Source organism: Manacus vitellinus, unplaced genomic scaffold (assembly GCF_001715985.3).
Source record: "Manacus vitellinus isolate BGI_N305 unplaced genomic scaffold, ASM171598v3 scaffold_29_pilon, whole genome shotgun sequence".
Classification (NCBI taxonomy): domain Eukaryota; kingdom Metazoa; phylum Chordata; class Aves; order Passeriformes; family Pipridae; genus Manacus; species Manacus vitellinus.
In genome coordinates, this window is record NW_021940207.1 from 3,667,428 (window position 1) to 3,687,364 (window position 19,937).

A 19,937-nucleotide genomic window follows, 5' to 3' on the forward strand; every position below is an offset into this window, starting at 1 on the left:
TGGGCAATTCCATTAGTCTAGACTAAGAATTGCCAGTATTTATGCACAGAACACACAAGATCAAGACTTTTCAACAACAGAAACATAACAAGAAGGGAAACAAGAGGGAACAATAATCAAATTAAAAAGGGATTGACACAAGTAGGAGCTAAGACCAAAAAATACAACTGAATGGAACAAGTTGCATTACTGTCTAAAGTTTGGGGAAAAGTTGTCATTCTCTCTCCTTCCCACTCTTACAGCTACTAGAACCTCTGGACAGTGTATTTGTTTGTGTTTTAGTAAGGGTAGAGACAAGTACACAAATACCAGTAAAAGACTCTGAACGACCCTAATGACATGTCAGGTTCTTAGTTTTAAAAGTTAAACTTTAGATAATCTAAATACCATCACCGTAAACTCTGCTGACAAATAGCCTGAGACTTGAACACCAATCCCACTTCCTTCCAAGTTATCTTACAGACTGTAATAAAATTACATTCAGGATACAGTAACCTGAAGAGGTTTTTTCCCAAACAATTATTTAATTTTAGTCTGGCTTGGATTCTGCTTTTGTGGCTTTAAGAACAAATGTTGGGAAACAGGGCCACTGCTGTATGAGCCATACTGCAGTTCTAGAGCTGTTTTACATTTCATCAGGCAATATCAGCTGAACTTCTGGCAGGAAAGAAAAATACCAGTGAGACCCTTTACTGCAGAACACTCATACAGTCACTGCAGACCTTCTAGATGCATGCAAGCACTTAGCATATAGAAGTTATATTGACACTGTGGTCAGATTTTACCATTTCTATGGAGAGCTGCTAAGAACAAAACTACAGAGATACCTTATTGGCAAAGCCTTTCAAAAGGCACAGCAGACAGTTTTATTCTTTCTTTTATCACTATTAATATATTCCAGAAACAAGACACGTAATTATCTCACTAGTTCATTTCCATAAAACAGCCATTTTTTTTTAATCGCATAAACCCACATATTCCCATTTTCTCCTTTAAAAATGTAGACAGTGAGTGGTTTAGGAAATTACAGCTGTCACGGAAGGTTTGAAAAATAACTTTTCTGCTTGATGTATGCTTTAGACCACTGGGAATGCTGTCAAATAATGACATCACAGTCTACATTAATGCTGGCAAAATGCAACCATGCTTCCTTTCATATTTAACTCAGGTGGTTTATAGCCCTTCCTCTTCCTATTCCCTGGCCGAAAACAAGAGTGGAGTGAACAAATGGTTTGTAGCTCAACCCAGTTGAAATGGGTAGAGATCATGCCTGTTAAATGAAAGAGTGTGAAAGAAAAAGAGAAAGAAAAAAAAACTCCACATGATAATGAAGCTTGCTCATTCTTCATCATCAATGAGCTTTGTAAGCCTGAGTCACTTCCTAAAATTCCAATTAATTTGTAAGGGAGGAGCACAAAGGGATGAGATACTCTTTCAGTGTCTAAGTTATTAGTTATCACTACACTGCATTTCTTGTACATGAGCTGTCCCACACGTACAAGAACTTTAGATGGATACTGCATCACACTCTGTAGGGAGTCACCTTCCCACCAATCCATTCCAAAGCTCTCAAGCACAAATCCCACCTTCAGTTTGATTTTACACTATGTGATCCTAATTCCCGTTGAAGTACAAAACAACCAGAAACTCACTAATACTTTACTGCCTGCTGAAGTTACCTGAGCAGTTCTGAGAATAACCTTGAGCACTGATCTTGTTTTAAAAAGCCACATGTGGGTCTTCATCTGGAGGGTGGCTATGCCCAGAGCAGCTGAGGCTCTGATGTGACTAGAGAATCCACTTTCCACTGAAGAGTTTAGTCACCAAGGCAAATGATTAACGAGGAACTTAATTCTTCCACCGATGCCTAAAAGAAATACTATGTTAACTTCAAGAATGAAAGTGCAGCAAACCTGACCTGATTTCACTTTAGGTAGCCTTGCTAAGAGCAGAGAGTTGGACTCAATGATTCTCATAGGCTCCTTCCAACTTACAATATTCTATGATTCTACGATCTGTTTATCAAATGCTTGTCCAAAGTCAAGATACACCTGTCAGAAACTTGGCTCTGATGTCTGTTTAGTGAGGGGTTAAGAATGGTACCCAGATGCTATTACAGCTTGAGCACCAGGACTAGTATTGGTCAAATCTGAACCCTTAAAAGATCCAAAGCAATGTGACCTTCTCATTGATTTAAAATCTGAAAATGCACCTTATGGTTGACATCACCCATCACCAACCTCAAAATCCACAGAGAGCACCCAACTAAACTCAATCAAGCCTCCAATCTCTAACACCCTGTTCCTGCTGACCCGCTTTGCTGCTTCACCCGCGTTAACCGCGGCTTCCAGGCAAGGCCAGTGAATCTGTTAAGGCTGGAGGCTGGTTTTCCGGCAGGATAGTTACATTAATGAGGGATGTGATTCATTCCCGCCTCCTAAGCACCGATGTGGTTACAGTGACACGCAATTACTCTTATTACCACAAGAACGGGGATCAGCTGTACCACTGTAACATGACCCACACCACAGAGGTGCCCGTTCAGGCACAGAAGAAGAGGAAGGTTTGCACATCCCTTGTTTCATCTCCAGTTCTGTAGTTTGGGAGTAATTCCAATGATGTTTATGAAACATAGATGTCCCACTTTGTGTGCTTGGAGTCTTTGTGGCACAGCATGTAGAAGGCACTTGGGAGTCTACAGTCTGAGGGGCTGTTTAACGTGTTTATTGTAAGTGTTTGTAACACCTAACACACATATACATTCTACCACACTATTTGTGGCTACTCCCATACAAAAGAATTGCAGGTTTCACAAGAAACTGATGTGGGGAAAGAAGTGGATTAAATCTGGAGCTGAGAACTCAACTGAAAACTGGGGGTCAGAAACTCTTGCATGGATTTTTTTGCCACTGCTCAGCCTTATTCAAACAAAAAAGTCATAGAACAGACCATGCTAAAAAAAAGGCACAAGATGAAGTTATTCACAGCAGCCTCCAAAACAGAGAATTTAAACAGAATGTGTCGTCCCCCCCACGCTCAATAAGCTTTGCTTCTTACAACTTAAGAACAGTTCTAGCTTTTTTCTAAGGTTCATTGTGATGATAAATGCACAAAAGTGTATGGCATGCACTGCCACTTATTAGCATTTAATGCTTCTTGAACAATTACAATGCAAATATTCATCACAATAGATGGGAACCTTGGTGGAAACAAGAATTCCCACAAATTGTTTAAGAGTACAGTAAATGAATAGTGTTATAAACAAAAAGCCCAAACCCCTCACAAATGTGTGTGCTGCATTTGCTTATGGATTAGCCACTGCATTTGTACCAAAAAGAAAAAAATATACCCCAACATGAAGTCTTTTCTATTTATAGATGTGTTCAGGTCAAGCAAACCACAGTTATCTCCTGGGTTTTCATAGGTGTTTTTTTTTATTAGTGACAGATTTTTGCATAAATAGGATGTTACAGGACAGAGTACGAAGTCAGACCATTTTAAAGGAGGCTCCATTTTGAATTACTTGACTGAGTGTAACCAACACACCAGCAAACATGGTAGCTTGAAAAAAGTGACGTTTGAAGTTTATTTCTAAGCTTTCAAGCTACAACTCAACACAAGATACTAAAATAAATCTAAAAGACTGCATCAGAATCAATCAAAGCTACAAACAAATGGTACACTGACACCTTTTAAAACTACTTTTACTTCACTTATAGAACTGAAAAAACAGAATAAACATCAACTAAGTCTGTTCTATATTATGCATTAAGAAAATTGCTACATCCTGCACAAACTCTCTCATCGTTTCCCAAGTCTCATCTCTCTATTTAATACAGTAACATATAAACATACTCCATAAATGTGTTTTTGCTTATGATCAAGGTACTTAGAGGCAAAGTATACCTTTTTAGTCTACTGTTATGAATATATCTGAGAAGCAGAGGGATAAAACCAGCTCCATTGGGTACTATACCTTATAAAGTATTCCATATTCCTTAATATCCTTAAATCCATATTATACAGGAGAAAGAAAGAAAAGGGATGTGCTTATGTTCACAGTGCCTTTCATATCTTGTTTATGGCTGTCTCAAACTACAATAATAAAAGTATAAGAGCTTACAGAGCTTATAAGAAACTGTTGTCTTTAGCAGGCATACACCTGACAGCTCTTCTGGGAAAGTTGGTTTCCCCTGTCAGCAGCACAGGACAGATTATGTGTATATACACACACTCACATATAGATACACTAGACCACAGGGCTGGCTAAAACCACATTAGCGAGCAGCAATACTGAGAAAAACCTCGGAATTCTTTTTAAAACAGCCCCCGATAAGGGAAACACTTCAGAGCGGAGATGATAAAGAAAAAAAAAAACCAGCAAACGGGAGAGATCTCATCAGACGGGCAGAGGAAGGAGAACCCTGCCACAGCTCCTCCATCCTGCCTCAGCCGAGAGGAAGGGCGGAGGAGACGAAACCGGCTTCAAGGAACTAAGAAACAGCAAATCGGTCACCTCAGACTCCCTCCTGCACAGGCAGCCCCCCCAGTCCCTCTCCGAGGAGCCCCTGCCCCCGTCCCCCGCCGCCTCGCCCCATTCACGCCCCGTTCCTTACCAGCCGGGTGGTGTCGCTTGAGATCGTTGGTTGGCCGGCGCCTGGCCCCGCGGGTAGTCCCGGAGCTTCCTGCCGCTCAAACTGAGGGCTCCGCCTGGCCGCCGCTTTCTATGCTCGGTCCAAGGAGCGGCTCGCAGGAGCCGGGGCGAGGGCCCGGGCGGAGCGGGACAAAGCCGCGGCATCCCAGCACAGCCGCCTCCGGCCGCCGCCATTTCCCCGCGCGGCCCGCCCGACGCGCGCTGACAGCGCGGGCGCAGCTGCGCATGCGCGGCCACCGCCCGGTGGGCGCAGGGACCGCGCTGCTGGCTCCGCCGTCAATATTTAATTAACCCGAATCGTCCTTTTCGGGGCTGCTTTGTCCCTCTCGCCCTGGGGTAATCTGGCGCCCAGCTCCCCTTGACGTGGCTGTACACCTTCTGAAACGGTTAAAAATTCTAGTTTACCCGCCGAGGTGGGAGGTCACAGGTTGGTTTTTGGGTGAGCATCGATCACCGCTGCTGTGTGTCAGACCCCTTCCGGCAGGAAACCAAGGATAGGGCGCACAGATCCCAACCAGGCGGGAAAAGTAGCAACCTTATCAAATATGTTTACAGGCGGTATTTTTTCCTCCACCACCAATTTGTAGCAGCATTTCCACTGTTCGTGCCTCCTGCCAGCACGGCACTCCCAGGCACAGCCGCGGTGGCTGCTCGGGATGTTCCAGTGGCACAGGATTTAAATGACAGCGACTTCTCGCTAGCAAGACATGTCACAGCAACAACCAGTGCTTGGGCTGACACACCTGGCACTCGAATCACACCAAACCACTACATGAGACATGAAACATGCATTAGTAGCTGATACATATAAATGCACGTGAGCCTACACGGTGCCACTCCAAGAAGCGCTCAACTGTCAGGGTGTTAAGCTGGGCAACGAGCACGAGCCCTCTTTAAATTAAGCTGCTTTTTGCTGTGTTCTTCAGAACATTTAATAAGAATTTCATCAGTAAGAACCCCTTGCACGCTATCAGAAAATTCACATAACGAGAGCATTGCCCAGGTGGTTATAACAGGAACACGACAGTATGAAACCTGTAACCTTTTATTAAAAAAAAAAAAAATTAACAGCTTCAGAATAGATCAAATGTAATAACTTCTCCAAAAAATACCAAAAAGTACAGTGTAAAGCATCTTCTCATTAAATACAAACCAGCACTTTTTGATGCATTGCATCAATGTTTTGCATCTATGTTGATGCAAAAGAATTTTTTTGTTGCATCCTGGCACATGGAAAACGTATACACTGGAACAGGATGACTGACAACACTTTATCTACTCGAATTCTAACAGTAGGACAGTTTTTTAAAAAAAAATTTCCTACTAGTAATTAAGAAAGAAATCTTAACACCATTACGTTTAGTTTGCTTCTGCTAAGGTATATTTTTCAACATTAAAAATAAGGGTTTAAGTACTATATAGCATCAGAGTGCGCTCTGACTTCAAAACTCCTATACATAAAAAAAGCCCTTCTGCTGTCAAATGCTCTTCAAGGTTGAAGTTGCCAGTATATGCTAGTTAACTTGGAATTTGAGATAAAAAGGAAACAAACTGTCAGAAGTCAAATGTAAATTCTTCAAGAACATGAAAAGGAGTTAAAACCTGTTTCAAACACCATAAACATTCCTGGATGCAGTAGGACAACCACTTTTTTACCTGACTCTACCTAAACCTCATCGCTATAGGTCAGTGCTAGGCTCATCAGTTAAGGAATTCTGAAGAAGTGCCTCTTTTTTAGGGATTATATAAATTCAGACTGAGGAGGCCCTGGTTGTTACTTCCTGCAGATTCTGATGCACAGAGCTAAGCTTAGAGCAAGTGACTACATGCTCCTGCTTAATGCCTTACACATGCTGGCAAACCAAGGGCTTTTCATTCAGCAATATTCCCCAATTTCAGCCAATTTCCAGATGTCTGACCACTTTGGATCAGCTTCACATCTTACCTCTCTTTGGTATACACAAACAAGTGCCATTAGATTGCTTCCCTCCAGCTATTTCTAAGAGCCAGAAAAAACCCTCTGGGGCAAGGTACGCAGGATGACAATCCTGTGTCTGGGAGGGTAAGGAATTCTACCATACTGCTGACTTCCTTGTTAACTGCTGCATTTTTTCCTGTGAAATTATTAAAAAATGTGAAGTTATTGCATTAAGCTTGTGAAAAACCTTTTGAAAAGAAATAGAAAGCTAAAGTTTAAGAAAAAAAGGAGACAGACAAACCCCATTTACAGAGGAAGATGAACTTGAGCTATTTGTAATCTAAATGACTCTCATACTGCCTCTGCAGTACTTCTCCAATACAATATACGATCTGGACCAGTTTTAAGGGTAAGGGTAGAATAGTCTCCATCCCAGTTTCGTATTTTGGGTCTCAGCTAACAGCTTTATTTGTGAAAATGAGGATGCAAAACATTTAGTTTTCAAGAAAGGAAAAAAATAGAACTTTAAAAGCACAAAGAAGTACAGAACCAATTCTCCCATGAAAAAATGCCGCTACATCACTATCAAAGTATCCATGGACTGAGGCTCTGTGCCAAACTGCAGTCCAAGGGAGAGCTCAGAGGCAGTCCCTAAAAAACCCTAAGATGGGGTTTGTAATGAAACACTTTTACACAGTCTTCTTACCATAACAGAGGGGCCAAAGAACAGATACTGAGCGCTCCTAAATGAAAAAAACCCCACAACTTCTAAAATTCTTGTTTGTTTTTCAATTGTGATATGAATAAAAAACCAGTGTTTGTTGTCAGCTGGGCAACAGAATGTTTTCCAACCAGGTGATGGTGCCACTCCCACTTTTTCTCCCTCAGGGCATCATGTCTTTTACCATTCAAAGCAAAAGTAAAAAGGAGAGATAGCTCTGCCACCATCTTAGCAAGATGTCTGGAGAATTTCAGTGACATATGCTGTGTTCTTCTGCCCACTTGTATCTCAGGTTCTCAGGTCGGTGGGATCAGTGCCCAAGTCCATGTGCCAGCTTAGCCCACTGTTACAAAGCGGCTTCCTTTGTTCTGAGACAGTGCAGTTCTCTGCTCCTTCAGGATCCCAAATCGCTCATTCAGCGTCATCCCTGTCTGAAAAATAAAGCCATTTAACCATAAACTTCAAAGATGCTGGGTTATTTTAATCAACATAATGGAGTCAAGAATACCCTTTTCTTCAATCTGTATCACCACTTGACTCCTTAATTGCCTCACTTGGATTTTTTAAAAAGAAGGTTTGATTTCATCATTCCCTACACTATTTAAAAATCAGATTGGACTACACTTCAAGAGCTTGCATTTCTCAGAATTCATAAAGAACACATGGTACACAATGTCATTACTCAAAGCCTCCTAAAAATATGATAGGTTAAGCTGAGGACAGCCAGCCTGAAAAAGGGAACTTCCAATACACGTTTCCGCAAACAGATTCTCTGCAACTTCAATAAATGTGTCCTTTTCACTGTGTTAATGCAGGCTGCTTTCCAGTTCGCCCAGTTGCAGCAGCAGGCTGGAGTCTAATCCAAAAGTTCAATTAATTTTAGAGTACTGTAGTAGACTATTTTTGACATACTTATTCATGGATGGAACAGATCCAGACCAATGCCTTGACTCCATGCAGTTTTCTACAGCTAACACTAAGGAGCTCATTACAAGAACAGCACTTAACTCTGTCACCTGTAAGAATTCCTTCAATGACAGCATGAGGATTCCTGCCCCAAATTGCCTGTCTTCATGAAACTTGGGAAAAATTGCTCATCTTTCAAGCCTTTACACCATCACATTTGATTTTTTTTTTCCTACATGCATAGCAAAAGTTGCCTTAAAAATTCAGCTGCCAGGGTTCCATGCAGGTTACACAGGTTTAAGCAGCTCATCCCTGAGTTACACACAGTTGCTGACACGAGCAGCACAGCAGGAACACCAGAAGGCTTTAAGGAATATTAAACATTTTCAATCCCATTTAAATCAAGTGGGCGTGCAAGACATGAACTAGAAGAACAGGAACAGTGAGTTTAGCTACTTGCTTGAAGTTACACAGCAAGTTAGTGGAAGAACTGGAAGTGGAAACAAGTAGTTGTCACTAGTTCCCTCTTTCTGTCACTAGAGAGTCAAGGAGGAAGGTGCCTCGCTGGCTTTTATCAGTCCTGAACTAATTCCACGGTTATGGAAAGAAACTGCATTTACCTGTTTTCCAACACTGTTAATATCAAACTGCAATGGAACCCCTTTTGGAATCTTCTTCTCTTCAGATTGGTCCCTCTTCATGAGAAATGGTGGCACAGGAGTACGAGTTAATCGTAATTTCTGGGAACTGTGAAAGAAGAATGTTACAAAGGACATGATGAATATGTGTTTTATGCAATAAAGCCTTAATGCTGACAGAGGTATGAATTTTTCATCAAGCCATTTGATCAGGCTGGCTGAATAGAGGGAAGGCACAAATTCAAGAAGGTAAAAGTCAGGCAGAACTATTAAAAGGGACCATTTGTTATTGTTATCAGACAGCAAGTATCCCTGCAGGCAGCCATCTTATTTTTTATCTCTCAATTCTACTGACAAACACATAATTTGCAGTTAATTATTTCCATTAAAAAAAAAATTGGTACAGTCTTCCTTACTGATAAAATGCTACTAATGAAAAAAGCTACTCAAGACATTTTTAAAAATACAACACCTATAAACAGCAGTACCATCAACTTCCCAAAGACAAATACGGCAATGCTCTCTCTATGCATAACTCCAGCAGTATTTTTATGAATCAGGGACGAATTATTACCATCACTCATCAACTAGGTGCTCATTGATTTCCATTCAGACAGAGGAGGAAAACAGCTGCCACACAATCTGATTTGGAAGGGGGAGACAAGATGAAAATCTACCAGCCCAACACTCTTGCACTCTGTACACCACATCAAGCTCCTAACTAGGAGATGACATGTGAAATCCAGAGGTGATTTTATTTAAATATAGCTCAGAAACACTCTGAAAGGGGCCAGATTTCAAAACCTTCACAAGAAGCTGTGACTTTGAGGTCACCTGAAATACCTGCTAGGAACTTGCTAAACAGCTCAGAGCAGTAATTTCACAACGTTCAGAACATTTCAAAACTTAATTGAAAACTCACATTGGGGTTATGATTGCTCCTGGGTTGTCAATAGACACAGTCAGGATCCCTCCACTTGTGGTAGAAGTTCGCCACCTAGTTTGAAAAAACAGAAATCACTTACAAAAATGTTGCAGAAATTTCAGTCAGAGTATCTTTAAAGGTGTGTCCAAAACACTGGTCAGTATAGGATGTACAACCTTTCAGAATGTTGGCCAGTACAAAGACCACAAGCAGTTACAAGACACGTGGCTATTGACTGTTGTAGCTTTTATATCACCTAAACCTATTCAGGTGAGTGCTGGATCACATTCTGTCAAGGTGCACCAGAACTACAGCACTGACCCAAGTGTTCACTTTTTTAAAACATTGATTTTTTTGCCAAACATGAGGCCAAAATGATCCTCACAGCAAATCCACGAGGTGACAGACTGCAGTCTGTGGCACCTGCTGCTTGCTCAGCCTGTTGTGTTCCCAACAAACACTGTGAAGAGCCCAGCAGGCACAAATGATATGGGAAAAATATGTGGGGGGAGACCTGAGTGCCTACTTTGTCATCTGCCTTTTTCATTTCCAAAGTGCTTCATAGGCTTATATGCATATTAAATAAAATGAAAATTACATCAAGAGCTAAGGAGAACACTGACATTAGAATTTTTCCTCCAGTCCATGCAGTATTCATGAGTACTAGAGATTAGTCTGATCCTCTGAAGCCACCACCTTCCCCCCCATTCCTGCAAGCTTCTTATGCAAACAAACTCCTCCTGGTTAAATTAGAAGATAATTTAGTAAATAACTGAGAATAGGGGGAGGATCACTGTCACTCTCCTTGATGTGCCTAGAGGGTAAAAAACCACGTCATTCAACTATCATAGCCAGGAAGTCTGAGCTAAAACAAGAATTGCATGAGTAACAAAACCAAAGTTTTCCAAATTAGATACTTACTGACGAGTTCTCTTTACTGTCTGATTATCGAGATCATCTGCTGACTGCACCTGGGCCTGCACCTGAAAACACACCAATACAGACACCAGACTTGAACACTGTTTCAATTCCTATCGAAGCAGCTGGAAATAACAGAAGTTCAAAAATAGAGGTTTAAAGCTGTTTGTACACTCTGCACTAAGAGGGTTGTACTGTCAGAGGATCTTCGAAGATAACTGTCCTATTTGTAAGACATTGGAAACAAATTACTTTAAGAGTGCAAAACGATTTAAACAAAACCACCAATGACAGTAACAAATAGAGAGGTGGCAACATTTTGGAGGACTATGCCAGCAAACATATACTTTACTAAGATACACCAAAATGCTACAAGGCCAGCAAGAAAAACCTGTCTAGTTCCTGATCCTGTCTGTAATTTTGCAATCCATGTGTAAGGAAGACAGCAGCTACTTACACTCACACATTGGTACATGTAGAATGAGGGCACAAATGAAAACCAAATCTACCACTTTTCTTTCACAGTACACCCTCTATTCTCTGGATCTTACTCAAAAAACCTGAAATAAATCACTAAGAAACTAAAATAAGAACTTAAATAACTAAAATAAATAACCCCAGAATAACTAAAAACACAAACTAAATCATAATCAGATTCCGAAAAGTATTTCTGCTCTATTCTTCACCTGAGAGCAACTTCTGAAAGCTGGACAGCGCTTTCTAACATTTAGTTTTAAGCAAAAAATGAATACCTTGCAATCCCCCTCAAACACTGACAAGTTCCATGCCCCTCAGAATAGCCCACCTACACTGGGATGAGAAGCAAGACTCGATGGATTACAGTAAATGAAGAGGACAAGCACACTTCCCTAGAAGAATCTGAGCCTATCCCCAGAACACCTGAAGTTTCTACTCAGATCTGATACTGGAAGTTGATTCCTTAATATCAGTGTCACAGGTTAGCTTAGAACCTGTGGCACAATTTTCTTGTTGCTTTCAGTAATTTTTATTACCTTCAGGCCCCTTCTAAACAGGAAAGTTGCTTGACGAGTGTCTTTCTGCTGATTTAGTTTGTTTCCAATTCTGACAAAAGTGGATGGCATGTTATTCCTGTAATATTTATTAAAAAATAGAGTTATCAAAGGTTCCACAGATAACCCTTAGAGAGACTACTGTGAAAGTCAAGAAAGTGCCCAAACCAAGGGCATGTGCAGTGCTGCCTCTTTGAGGCTGAACACTCCAGCTGGGATAAGCTCCTCATCTACTAGGAACAAAACACGTTACTCCTAAATGGAGAAATCACTGTCTAATGTCACACGACAGTATGGTCCTTAATTTTGCTTTTCGCTTTGATCACGATCCTCCAGCACTTTAAACATTGCTAATTAGATGAAAAAAGAAAATTGATATGTATAAAGAAAGTTTATTTACACTTTCAACAATAGAGTCACACAGTGAAAACTTTCATCCTGGAGTTGGGTTACAGTTTATTATAAGAGGTGTTAATTCCAGCACAAATAAAACGTGTAATGGCTTCCATGAAGCTGTAGGTGTCACCAGCTTCCACAAAGGCATTTCGTCTGGGAAGTTCACTAAACCACGGCTGACACTTTAAAGGCATGGAAATTCACACTGGCCATTTCCATACAGGATCATAGAAACACAGAATGGTTTGGATTGGAAGGGACCTTAAAGATCTCCAAGTTCCAACCTCTCTGACATGGCCAGAGACACCTTCCTCTAGACCAGGATGCTCAAATACAGGCTGCCTATGATCTAACTCAAGGCAGGATACCAGCTGCTCACAAATAGAGGTACTTCCTCAGTGCTCTACCTGGTATTAAATATCTGGCTTTGTATGGAGACCATGTTTGTCCCACACTTGGCTCCCAGATTTGTAGAATGTCACACACAAGGTAGCCTTGACCATATTGCTACTGCCAGGACCTACTGTCTTCTCTTTGACTTGGTCCTGTCAAACAAGACTCCCTATGGAAAGTTGCCAAGAAGAGTTCAGAAATCAGGCTTGGTATTTTACCTCCTATTCAGTGGGGCAGTCCTCCGGAGGGCAGGAGCTTGTTTTCTCTGCATTTCAGATTGTCTCTGCAGGTTTGTTTTCCTTTTCAAAACTGGATAATTCCTCTGTGCATTCTTAAAAAACAATAAATATATACACCATAATGTATACTGCACACACCCAAACATTTTTCTTTCAATTTCCATTTACAAACTGCATACAGAACGCCTTTAGCTTTGCCTACCTTTCACAGTCTAATGTCATTTGAAAATACCTTCTACACTTTCATGAATTCTCTATTTTCCACATTACCAGGAGAGAAAAGAAAAAGCAGCAGAACTTAGCAGTTACTTTTTCATCACTCCATCTCCCTAAACTGACAAAATCCACGTTCCACATGTCGTTAAAATTAGTCTTCTTCACAAATCCAAAAGCAATCCCCATTCTCCAATACTGAATGAAACAGGCACCAATGCACTGGAAGAGTGCAGAATAGGGAGCCTACTGATGAAGTTTAGTATTCTACAAAAACTTCCATTTTTGTAATGGTAAGCACATGCTTAACACTTGCAGGTTGGCTGAATCATTGGTTTGTAACAAAACCAATTTATTTTTCTTGTAAAAATACAGTAACTCCCTCCATACTTGCACAGAATATACTTCTGTACTTCAATTTTCATGACTTGCAACCCAATTAGGTGTTAAAAACTACTTTCACACCTAGTCATTATCCAGCCCCCTCAAAACAAACAAGAACTCAGCTAACACATCCCCAATTTAACAAAAGTTTGTACCATATGTCTCCATTTTATATTTCAGTAGCACTGTTCTGATGCACTTGTGTCTTATTTTTTTAACCTGTTCTGACATGAGTCACTAGGATTGCATTACTTACCTTCTCACTCAGTGGCTGTCTGTGCAGAGGACTGACTTCTTTGTATGAACCCAGTGCTTTCTTGGCTGCCAGGCCTGTTATAACTCCATAAGAACGCTTCTTCCCTGCTATCTTCTTTCTGCGCCCCAAACGGTTCTTACCATAAGCTGCAACAAGCACAAAAAGTTCAAAAATTCTTAAAATACTGTGAAATGGAACTTCATCAAGTACTGAATAATATAAAACCAAACCAAACCAAAAAAAACCCTCAGCTCCCTCCCCATTCAGGAAACTTTAAGTTACCAGTTTAATTTAAAGAAAAAAAAAATCAGCTTCAAAGATTATTTATTTCAATCAGAGGTTCCCAAGACGTGGTTTACAGAGAAAGAACATAGCAATTGGCCCACAGAATCATATTAAACAGTGCATGAATTACATCACATTTAAAGTGTTTTCAATTAGAACTCTGCATGGCAGTCTGGACAAACTTAGGATTGAAAGCAGCCTTTGAATATAAAAGGTTTGTAAGTCTGAGGTCTGTAGTATCTCCAGTTACAAGGGTTGGATTAGCCCTGTATGGAACCATTTATCTTCATGCTATGAATACAGATCATGCTTCAGTTTTGTCCCAAAGCATCACCCCCTCTAGAATCTCAGACTGCAAAACACATTTAGCCTACGGGGTCAGCTCTCCAGCAACAGACACATCTAGTTTTAACATATCTGACTTAACAGCATTCATAATAAATCTGTGCTTCCTCGTGAGACAGGAGCCATCACATGAGGCAAATCACAGACCAGAACCCAGTTTAGATCGATCTGCCATGGAGACCTGATGTGTACCCACATTTTGTGGCTGGTTAGCAAATGCTCTCCTTTTCCAAGAGAAAAGCTGAGAAGCAGGGTTGCTTAGGCTGAAAGAGACCTCACAAGGTTTCTGGACCAACCTCTGAACCAGAATAAATGACAACCTCCAAGTCAGCTCAGGCTGCACAGGGCTTTGTGCAGCTGCATTCTGTCTATCACCAAGGACAACTTTTATTTAAATGAACAATGTTCCTCTCTCTGAAGTAAAAAGCTGAAAAGAGTCCCCGCTCAAGGTCCTCATTTCTTTCCAGAGAGTTTGGCAAGGAATGAAATGCTATTGATCATCTGTGGTTTCTGTAGCTGTCCACAAACAGAGGATTTACTATTTATCAGAATAACTCCAATAGCACCAGAACAGCAATAAATCTACTGGTTATTAGCTACTAATAACTAGAATGCCCAGAAGAACTATTTAATGACTCCTTCTGCCTAAAAACAATGTAAGACATGTTTGTTTTCAATGGAAAAAAATGTGTGGAACTGTATAGGAGGGAGCAGTTAACGCTATTCACAATGTTTCAATATGTCATGAATCTGGCAACTCTGCAAAAAAACCTCTCCTACAACACGGGCAGGCAAGCAGGGAAGGTTCCAACAGAGAAAAGTAACTGCCAAGGCAGTTGTATTTAGCTTCAGCTCGAGTTCCTCCTGAAATTCTAAATTCTAATACTTGTTTCTTTTGTGCCCTTTAGATGATAAACAATTACACTTGACAACTGCAGTCATTAAAAGAGCCTACATGTTTTGATAATCTACAGCTTAAAATCACTTACTCTTCACCCACACAAATATTCTCACACTTGGGCTGAGAGATGTAAAATTTTTTCCTGCACTGTCATCAATTTATTAGAGATGCACCAATAACATAACCTGAGCCCTGAACAACATGACAGTCCACTGATGCCCAAAGACATTTGTGTCTAAGACATTAATGACAAGTTGCTGCTACAACACTAAGCAAGACAAAGAAAAAATGGGGATCTTTGCACATACACCAGACAGATGGGTCTTTGTTTTAAATGAATGCTACTAAACAAGAAATTGCATGTCTTAATCTAAGCACCTAACTAGCTTGTACTGAGGTGATAAGCTCCCTGATTAGCCAATATTTTTCCATATTTTGATCATCCAGTGCTAAAAACATACTTCTCAAAATTAATTGTAAGCAAAACCAGACTATACTTCAAGCAGGTGCTGGCCACGTACTTGACTAAAGCCTGAGAACATTTTCAAATATATCTCTTGTCTATCAAAAAACACTTGCAGTTACTCAGGGGAACTGACAGCAAAGATGTTACTGTGTACTCTTCCTCTCTTCACTCCCTGCCTGTATGATTTTTTTTCCCCTTTTTGTATTCCATTGTAAAAACACTGGCTTAAGAAGGCTGACACAGTACTTTCTTTGCATCCCAAGCTCATACCAAGAAAAGCCAATTCAGACTCTGCACTATTCATTTATATATTCCAGAGCCAGCATTGCAGGCTGCAGTAACAGATATTTTGGGGAGGCCTACAAAGAGAATTCTAGTCAGCAAATATAAATATGCTGTCTTTTTTTCCCAAAGCTCTGAGTTCTGGCAAGGCCTCCACGTTTCCTACTGCACAGGCTTTGGCATAAGCACTCGTTCTGTCCATCTCTGAAAAGGGACAAAGGATCAACACAATTTCCAAAATTAAAATAAATCTAAAGAATCAGAAAGAAAGCCAATCCCTCCTTGAGTCAGACAGTCCCTCAAGCTCCCTGATGGCCAAACATGTTCATCATTTTCTCACACTAAACCAGAAACAAAATCAAATATAAACAGATTAGGAAAAAACTGAATCATAATCAGAAGTGTATATGACACTATTTGAAAGACACCTGAATCGACCATGTCAATCCATGCATTTCATTAGGTTACATTTCATCTCAAAAAAGACACTGTGCAATCCACATTATGTTTGGCATACACACCCTTCTGCTGTCGGACTCCCCACTTGGAGCCTGGAGGACTGAACTGTCGAGTTTGATTCTGCTGAAGCCCTCTTTTTATTTTGGGAGAATATTGCTTTCTCTCTTCTTTCTTGTTCAACTTAATTATATCATCTGCAAGAAGAAAGAAAAAAAAAAAGAAAAATTTGACACACTGAATAAAATTTGACATACTGAATAAAACCTCCTGAGCAGCCTGGAGTCATGGAAAACAGACCAGTCAATCTTGCAAAGGCAGCACATACAAGTTAAGGTTCTAGAAACATTGCAATAAACTTCTAGTCCCTGTTAGTCTTACAATACTTACTTTATAACACTTTAGAAAAAGGGAAGGAGTTGCATACACCCAGAAAATTCAAGAGGCTTGTAAGATTATCACATTCAGTCCAGCATTAAATTTTAAACTGAATGACTCCGTTAGTTTTTGTACACTGTTAAAAAAAAAGCAATCCCATCTCACTCCCAGACTTTGCAGATTCCAGATAAAATGTCAATTCCAGCCTTAGTTCTTTGATTTTAAAAGTTACCTAAGAAAAATCACATAGAGAGAACTTGGGCCACCAGTTACTCTCAGATGTTCACAGAAACTGAGATGATGGGAAAAAAACAAGACTTCTCTCCCCAGATACTTGCAATCCAAAGCAATCATCTCATCTGTTGTCCTGGGAAACGATGTTGGACAAATTATTAATTGGTTCTAGAGTAGGAATAAGGAATAAGCTGATGAAAAGTGAACAGCAGGTCCATCAAGTACAAATCATGCCACACCAGTCTGATTTCCTTCACTGACCTGGTAGCCAGCTCAAGAGAAGAGTAAAGCAACTGTGTGTGGCAGCTTTTATCTGACTGTGATCTTGTTCACAAAAATACCATAAAGGAAATTGTCAAACTGTGTTTGCTGCATCTCAGTCCTGAGAGCACAACTGATAAAGACTTCAGGTTTCAAGAGGGAGCCTCCACAAACATGTGGACAACCTTTTCTGAGTCAAGGAGAGATGGGAATGGGGTTACTCTGTTTGTAAGAGTAACCCCATAACATTTGAGTTCAAATGGACTCAGATGGGGTAGAACAGAGAAAACAGCGTAAAAAACACAACTACAAAAATCAGCTCACTTTGCTGCAAATATGATTGAATATTCAGGTAAAATCTATTAGGACAATGAATATGGATACAGGTCACCCAATATCAGATATCTATAAAATCTTCTTTACCAAAGGGGTTATCCCTAGAGCAAGGATTAGTACTCAGCCAGGAGCGTTATTTGAACATAGCACCACAAATAAAGTGATGTTCAACAAAAACTAAAACTTCCAAAGCTGTTAGAGCAGAACATGTAATTCCACACAATGGCTGCTTCCACTCCTATGGACCTGTGACACAAACCACCATGTTCAAAGAACATAGGCTCTTGCTTCACAGTTTATGTGCTTCATCTTAAATCCCATTTTTGCAAGTCAGATATTGCTGCACACAGGGTTACAAGTTTTTAACAAAAGGACTTAAGTTTCAGTTACTCTCTTATTTGTGGAAATGAAGGACATTTGGGACTTTGTGCATTTGTTAGTGGAGACACACTGCAGCACTCTCCTATCTTGCCTGAGATCAGAGATCACACCTACAGCTGGAACAGCAGAATCATCTGGGAACAGTATCAAACTGGAAGCTCAGCTTCAGATGAGCTGCACATAACACAACAAAAATACAATTAATCTTTGTTACATGAGAATTTAGTCAACTTTGAGATCTCGATCTTAAGGTTTCCTCGATTAAGGTTGTGTCAGTTCCTTTGCTATCCGGACAGATGTGGGACTGCATCTGCTCTTTGTTTATACCAGACCAAGGAGCTTTGACTTGAGGACAGTAGCCATGGATGACACTCTTTACACCTGCTCACACCACCACCTTAAGCAAACATCCTCATGGCACTACAACAGTCCTCTGCAATCTGCTATTAGTCAATGGCCAGGAATGTAGCAGTGACTTGGCTAGGTTAGCATTAGAAGATATGAAAATACAACAAGCCACTCAGAATCAGTAACTATTTACCTCAGTAACCCTGCAAACAAAGGTTGTGTGCTATAAATAAACACAGGTATATAGTTTTCTATGAATGCTCTCAAGCTACTCCACATTCAGACAAACTCTAAATGTCATTTCAGAAGTTATCTTCATTGCCAAAGCAAAGAATTCCACTGGTTTATTTACAGAAGGAAAAACTGTGCAAATCCTCTTATTTTATGATGGTCCACAAAGGCCAAGTCTGCCATTAATAATTCCAGTTCACACTGTGATTCTTCTTTTTGAAGAACATCTCCTGACAGCACCAATCTATCACACTCTGGTGGCATCACAGAGCAGTCTTGGAGCATACAAACCAAATTTTTTAGTTTTCTTTTTTTTAAATAAAACTAAACTGGAAGATGCACTCCAGAAATGAACCAGATTGTCCCCGACTGTTAAGGGGACTCAGTACAAAGCAGCAGAACAGAATTACTCTGAGATACCTCGCTGAAATACCTATAGCGTGGATGACAGTTTCTCATACATGCCAGAGAGACACAGCCCTGCAGGTCTGTAATGAGCCTGTGCACCTTCCTAACACACCCCCCCTCCTGCCATGGGAGGGCAGGGGAGAACGGGGCAGACTGTCACAGGAAACTACACGGCAGAGGCGACGTCACGCTGGATAATGGATACTATACTGCAAAGGGGCTACACGGGAGACTTGCCATTGTCGACTTACAGACCTGAGAAGAATAAAAGGGCAAGGCCAGCTGAGAGACAACCAAACCTCACCCGTCTACAGCTGCGAGCGCCAGGCGAGGCCCTGGGACGCTCCCCGAGGGCCGCCCAGCCAAGGGCCCGGGGACTGAGGGCCTCACCAGGCCAAAAGCCCGCAAAGCCCTGGTCTGCAGCCTGCTCGGACACTCAGGCGGCACAACGGGGGCCCGGCTCTTCCCCGGCCAGGGACGGCGATCCCCGGGTCAGGGAGCAGCGCCGCTCCCGGAGACACAGAACGGGTCTCGCCCCCCGCCGCTCCCGCTATGGAGGGTCCCTGTTCCCCGCCGCCCCGCTCCCGTGGTTTCCTCCCGCGCGGTGCCTCTGCACAGGCCCGATGGTTCATTCCGCCCCCCCGCGGCCTCGACACTGGTTCAGCCGAGCCCTCCGCCCCGTACCCCGCAGCGGCAGGCACCCCCCGTCCCACCCAGCGACATGTCGAATATCTTCTCCAGGCCCGTCGCCGCCGCCCGCCGTGCGGGCCCCCGCCGCGCCGAGGAGCCGGGAGCGATGCCCGCAGCCGACACGCTCATGGCCGCCTCCACAAGTCCCGCCGCCACCACTCCCTAAGACCATGGACCGCCCCCCCGGCAACCGCCCGCGCGATGCTCATCAGCTCCAGCCCGCCCAGGCCACAGAAGTCCGGCCGGGGAAGCGTCGCGGCCGCCCCTCTGCACGGCGCCCCTGGCTGCCGGGAGGAGCAGGTACGGCGGGCGGGGGGCGCTGCCGGGGAAAGCGGGTACCGCT

At 41.9% G+C, this 19,937-nt stretch overlaps 1 protein-coding gene across 1 annotated transcript; it reads right to left on the reverse strand.

The window, feature by feature from the left end:
- Positions 1–5,683: 5,683 nt before the first annotated feature.
- On the reverse strand, positions 5,684–19,655 carry FYTTD1 (forty-two-three domain containing 1). The gene is made up of 9 exons (XM_018075022.2): positions 19,618–19,655; positions 16,393–16,524; positions 13,593–13,738; positions 12,719–12,831; positions 11,694–11,790; positions 10,684–10,745; positions 9,760–9,834; positions 8,820–8,946; positions 5,684–7,724 (listed from the first exon to the last, which is right to left on the reverse strand). Exons 1-9 carry the CDS (start codon positions 19,625–19,627, stop codon positions 7,629–7,631), a joined length of 858 nt encoding a protein of 285 aa, XP_017930511.1. The 5' UTR covers positions 19,628–19,655; the 3' UTR covers positions 5,684–7,628.
- Between the last annotated feature and the right edge of the window lie 282 nt (positions 19,656–19,937).

Excerpts from the sequence above, each read along its gene's own strand:
- FYTTD1 (XM_018075022.2), bottom strand. Across the intron at positions 11,791-12,718 it reads ACTGCCCCACTGAATAGGAG|GAATAACATGCCATCCACTT; the intron begins GTAAAATACCAA and ends TAAATATTACAG. Across the intron at positions 7,725-8,819 it reads TTAACAGTGTTGGAAAACAG|ACAGGGATGACGCTGAATGA; the intron begins GTAAATGCAGTT and ends TTTATTTTTCAG.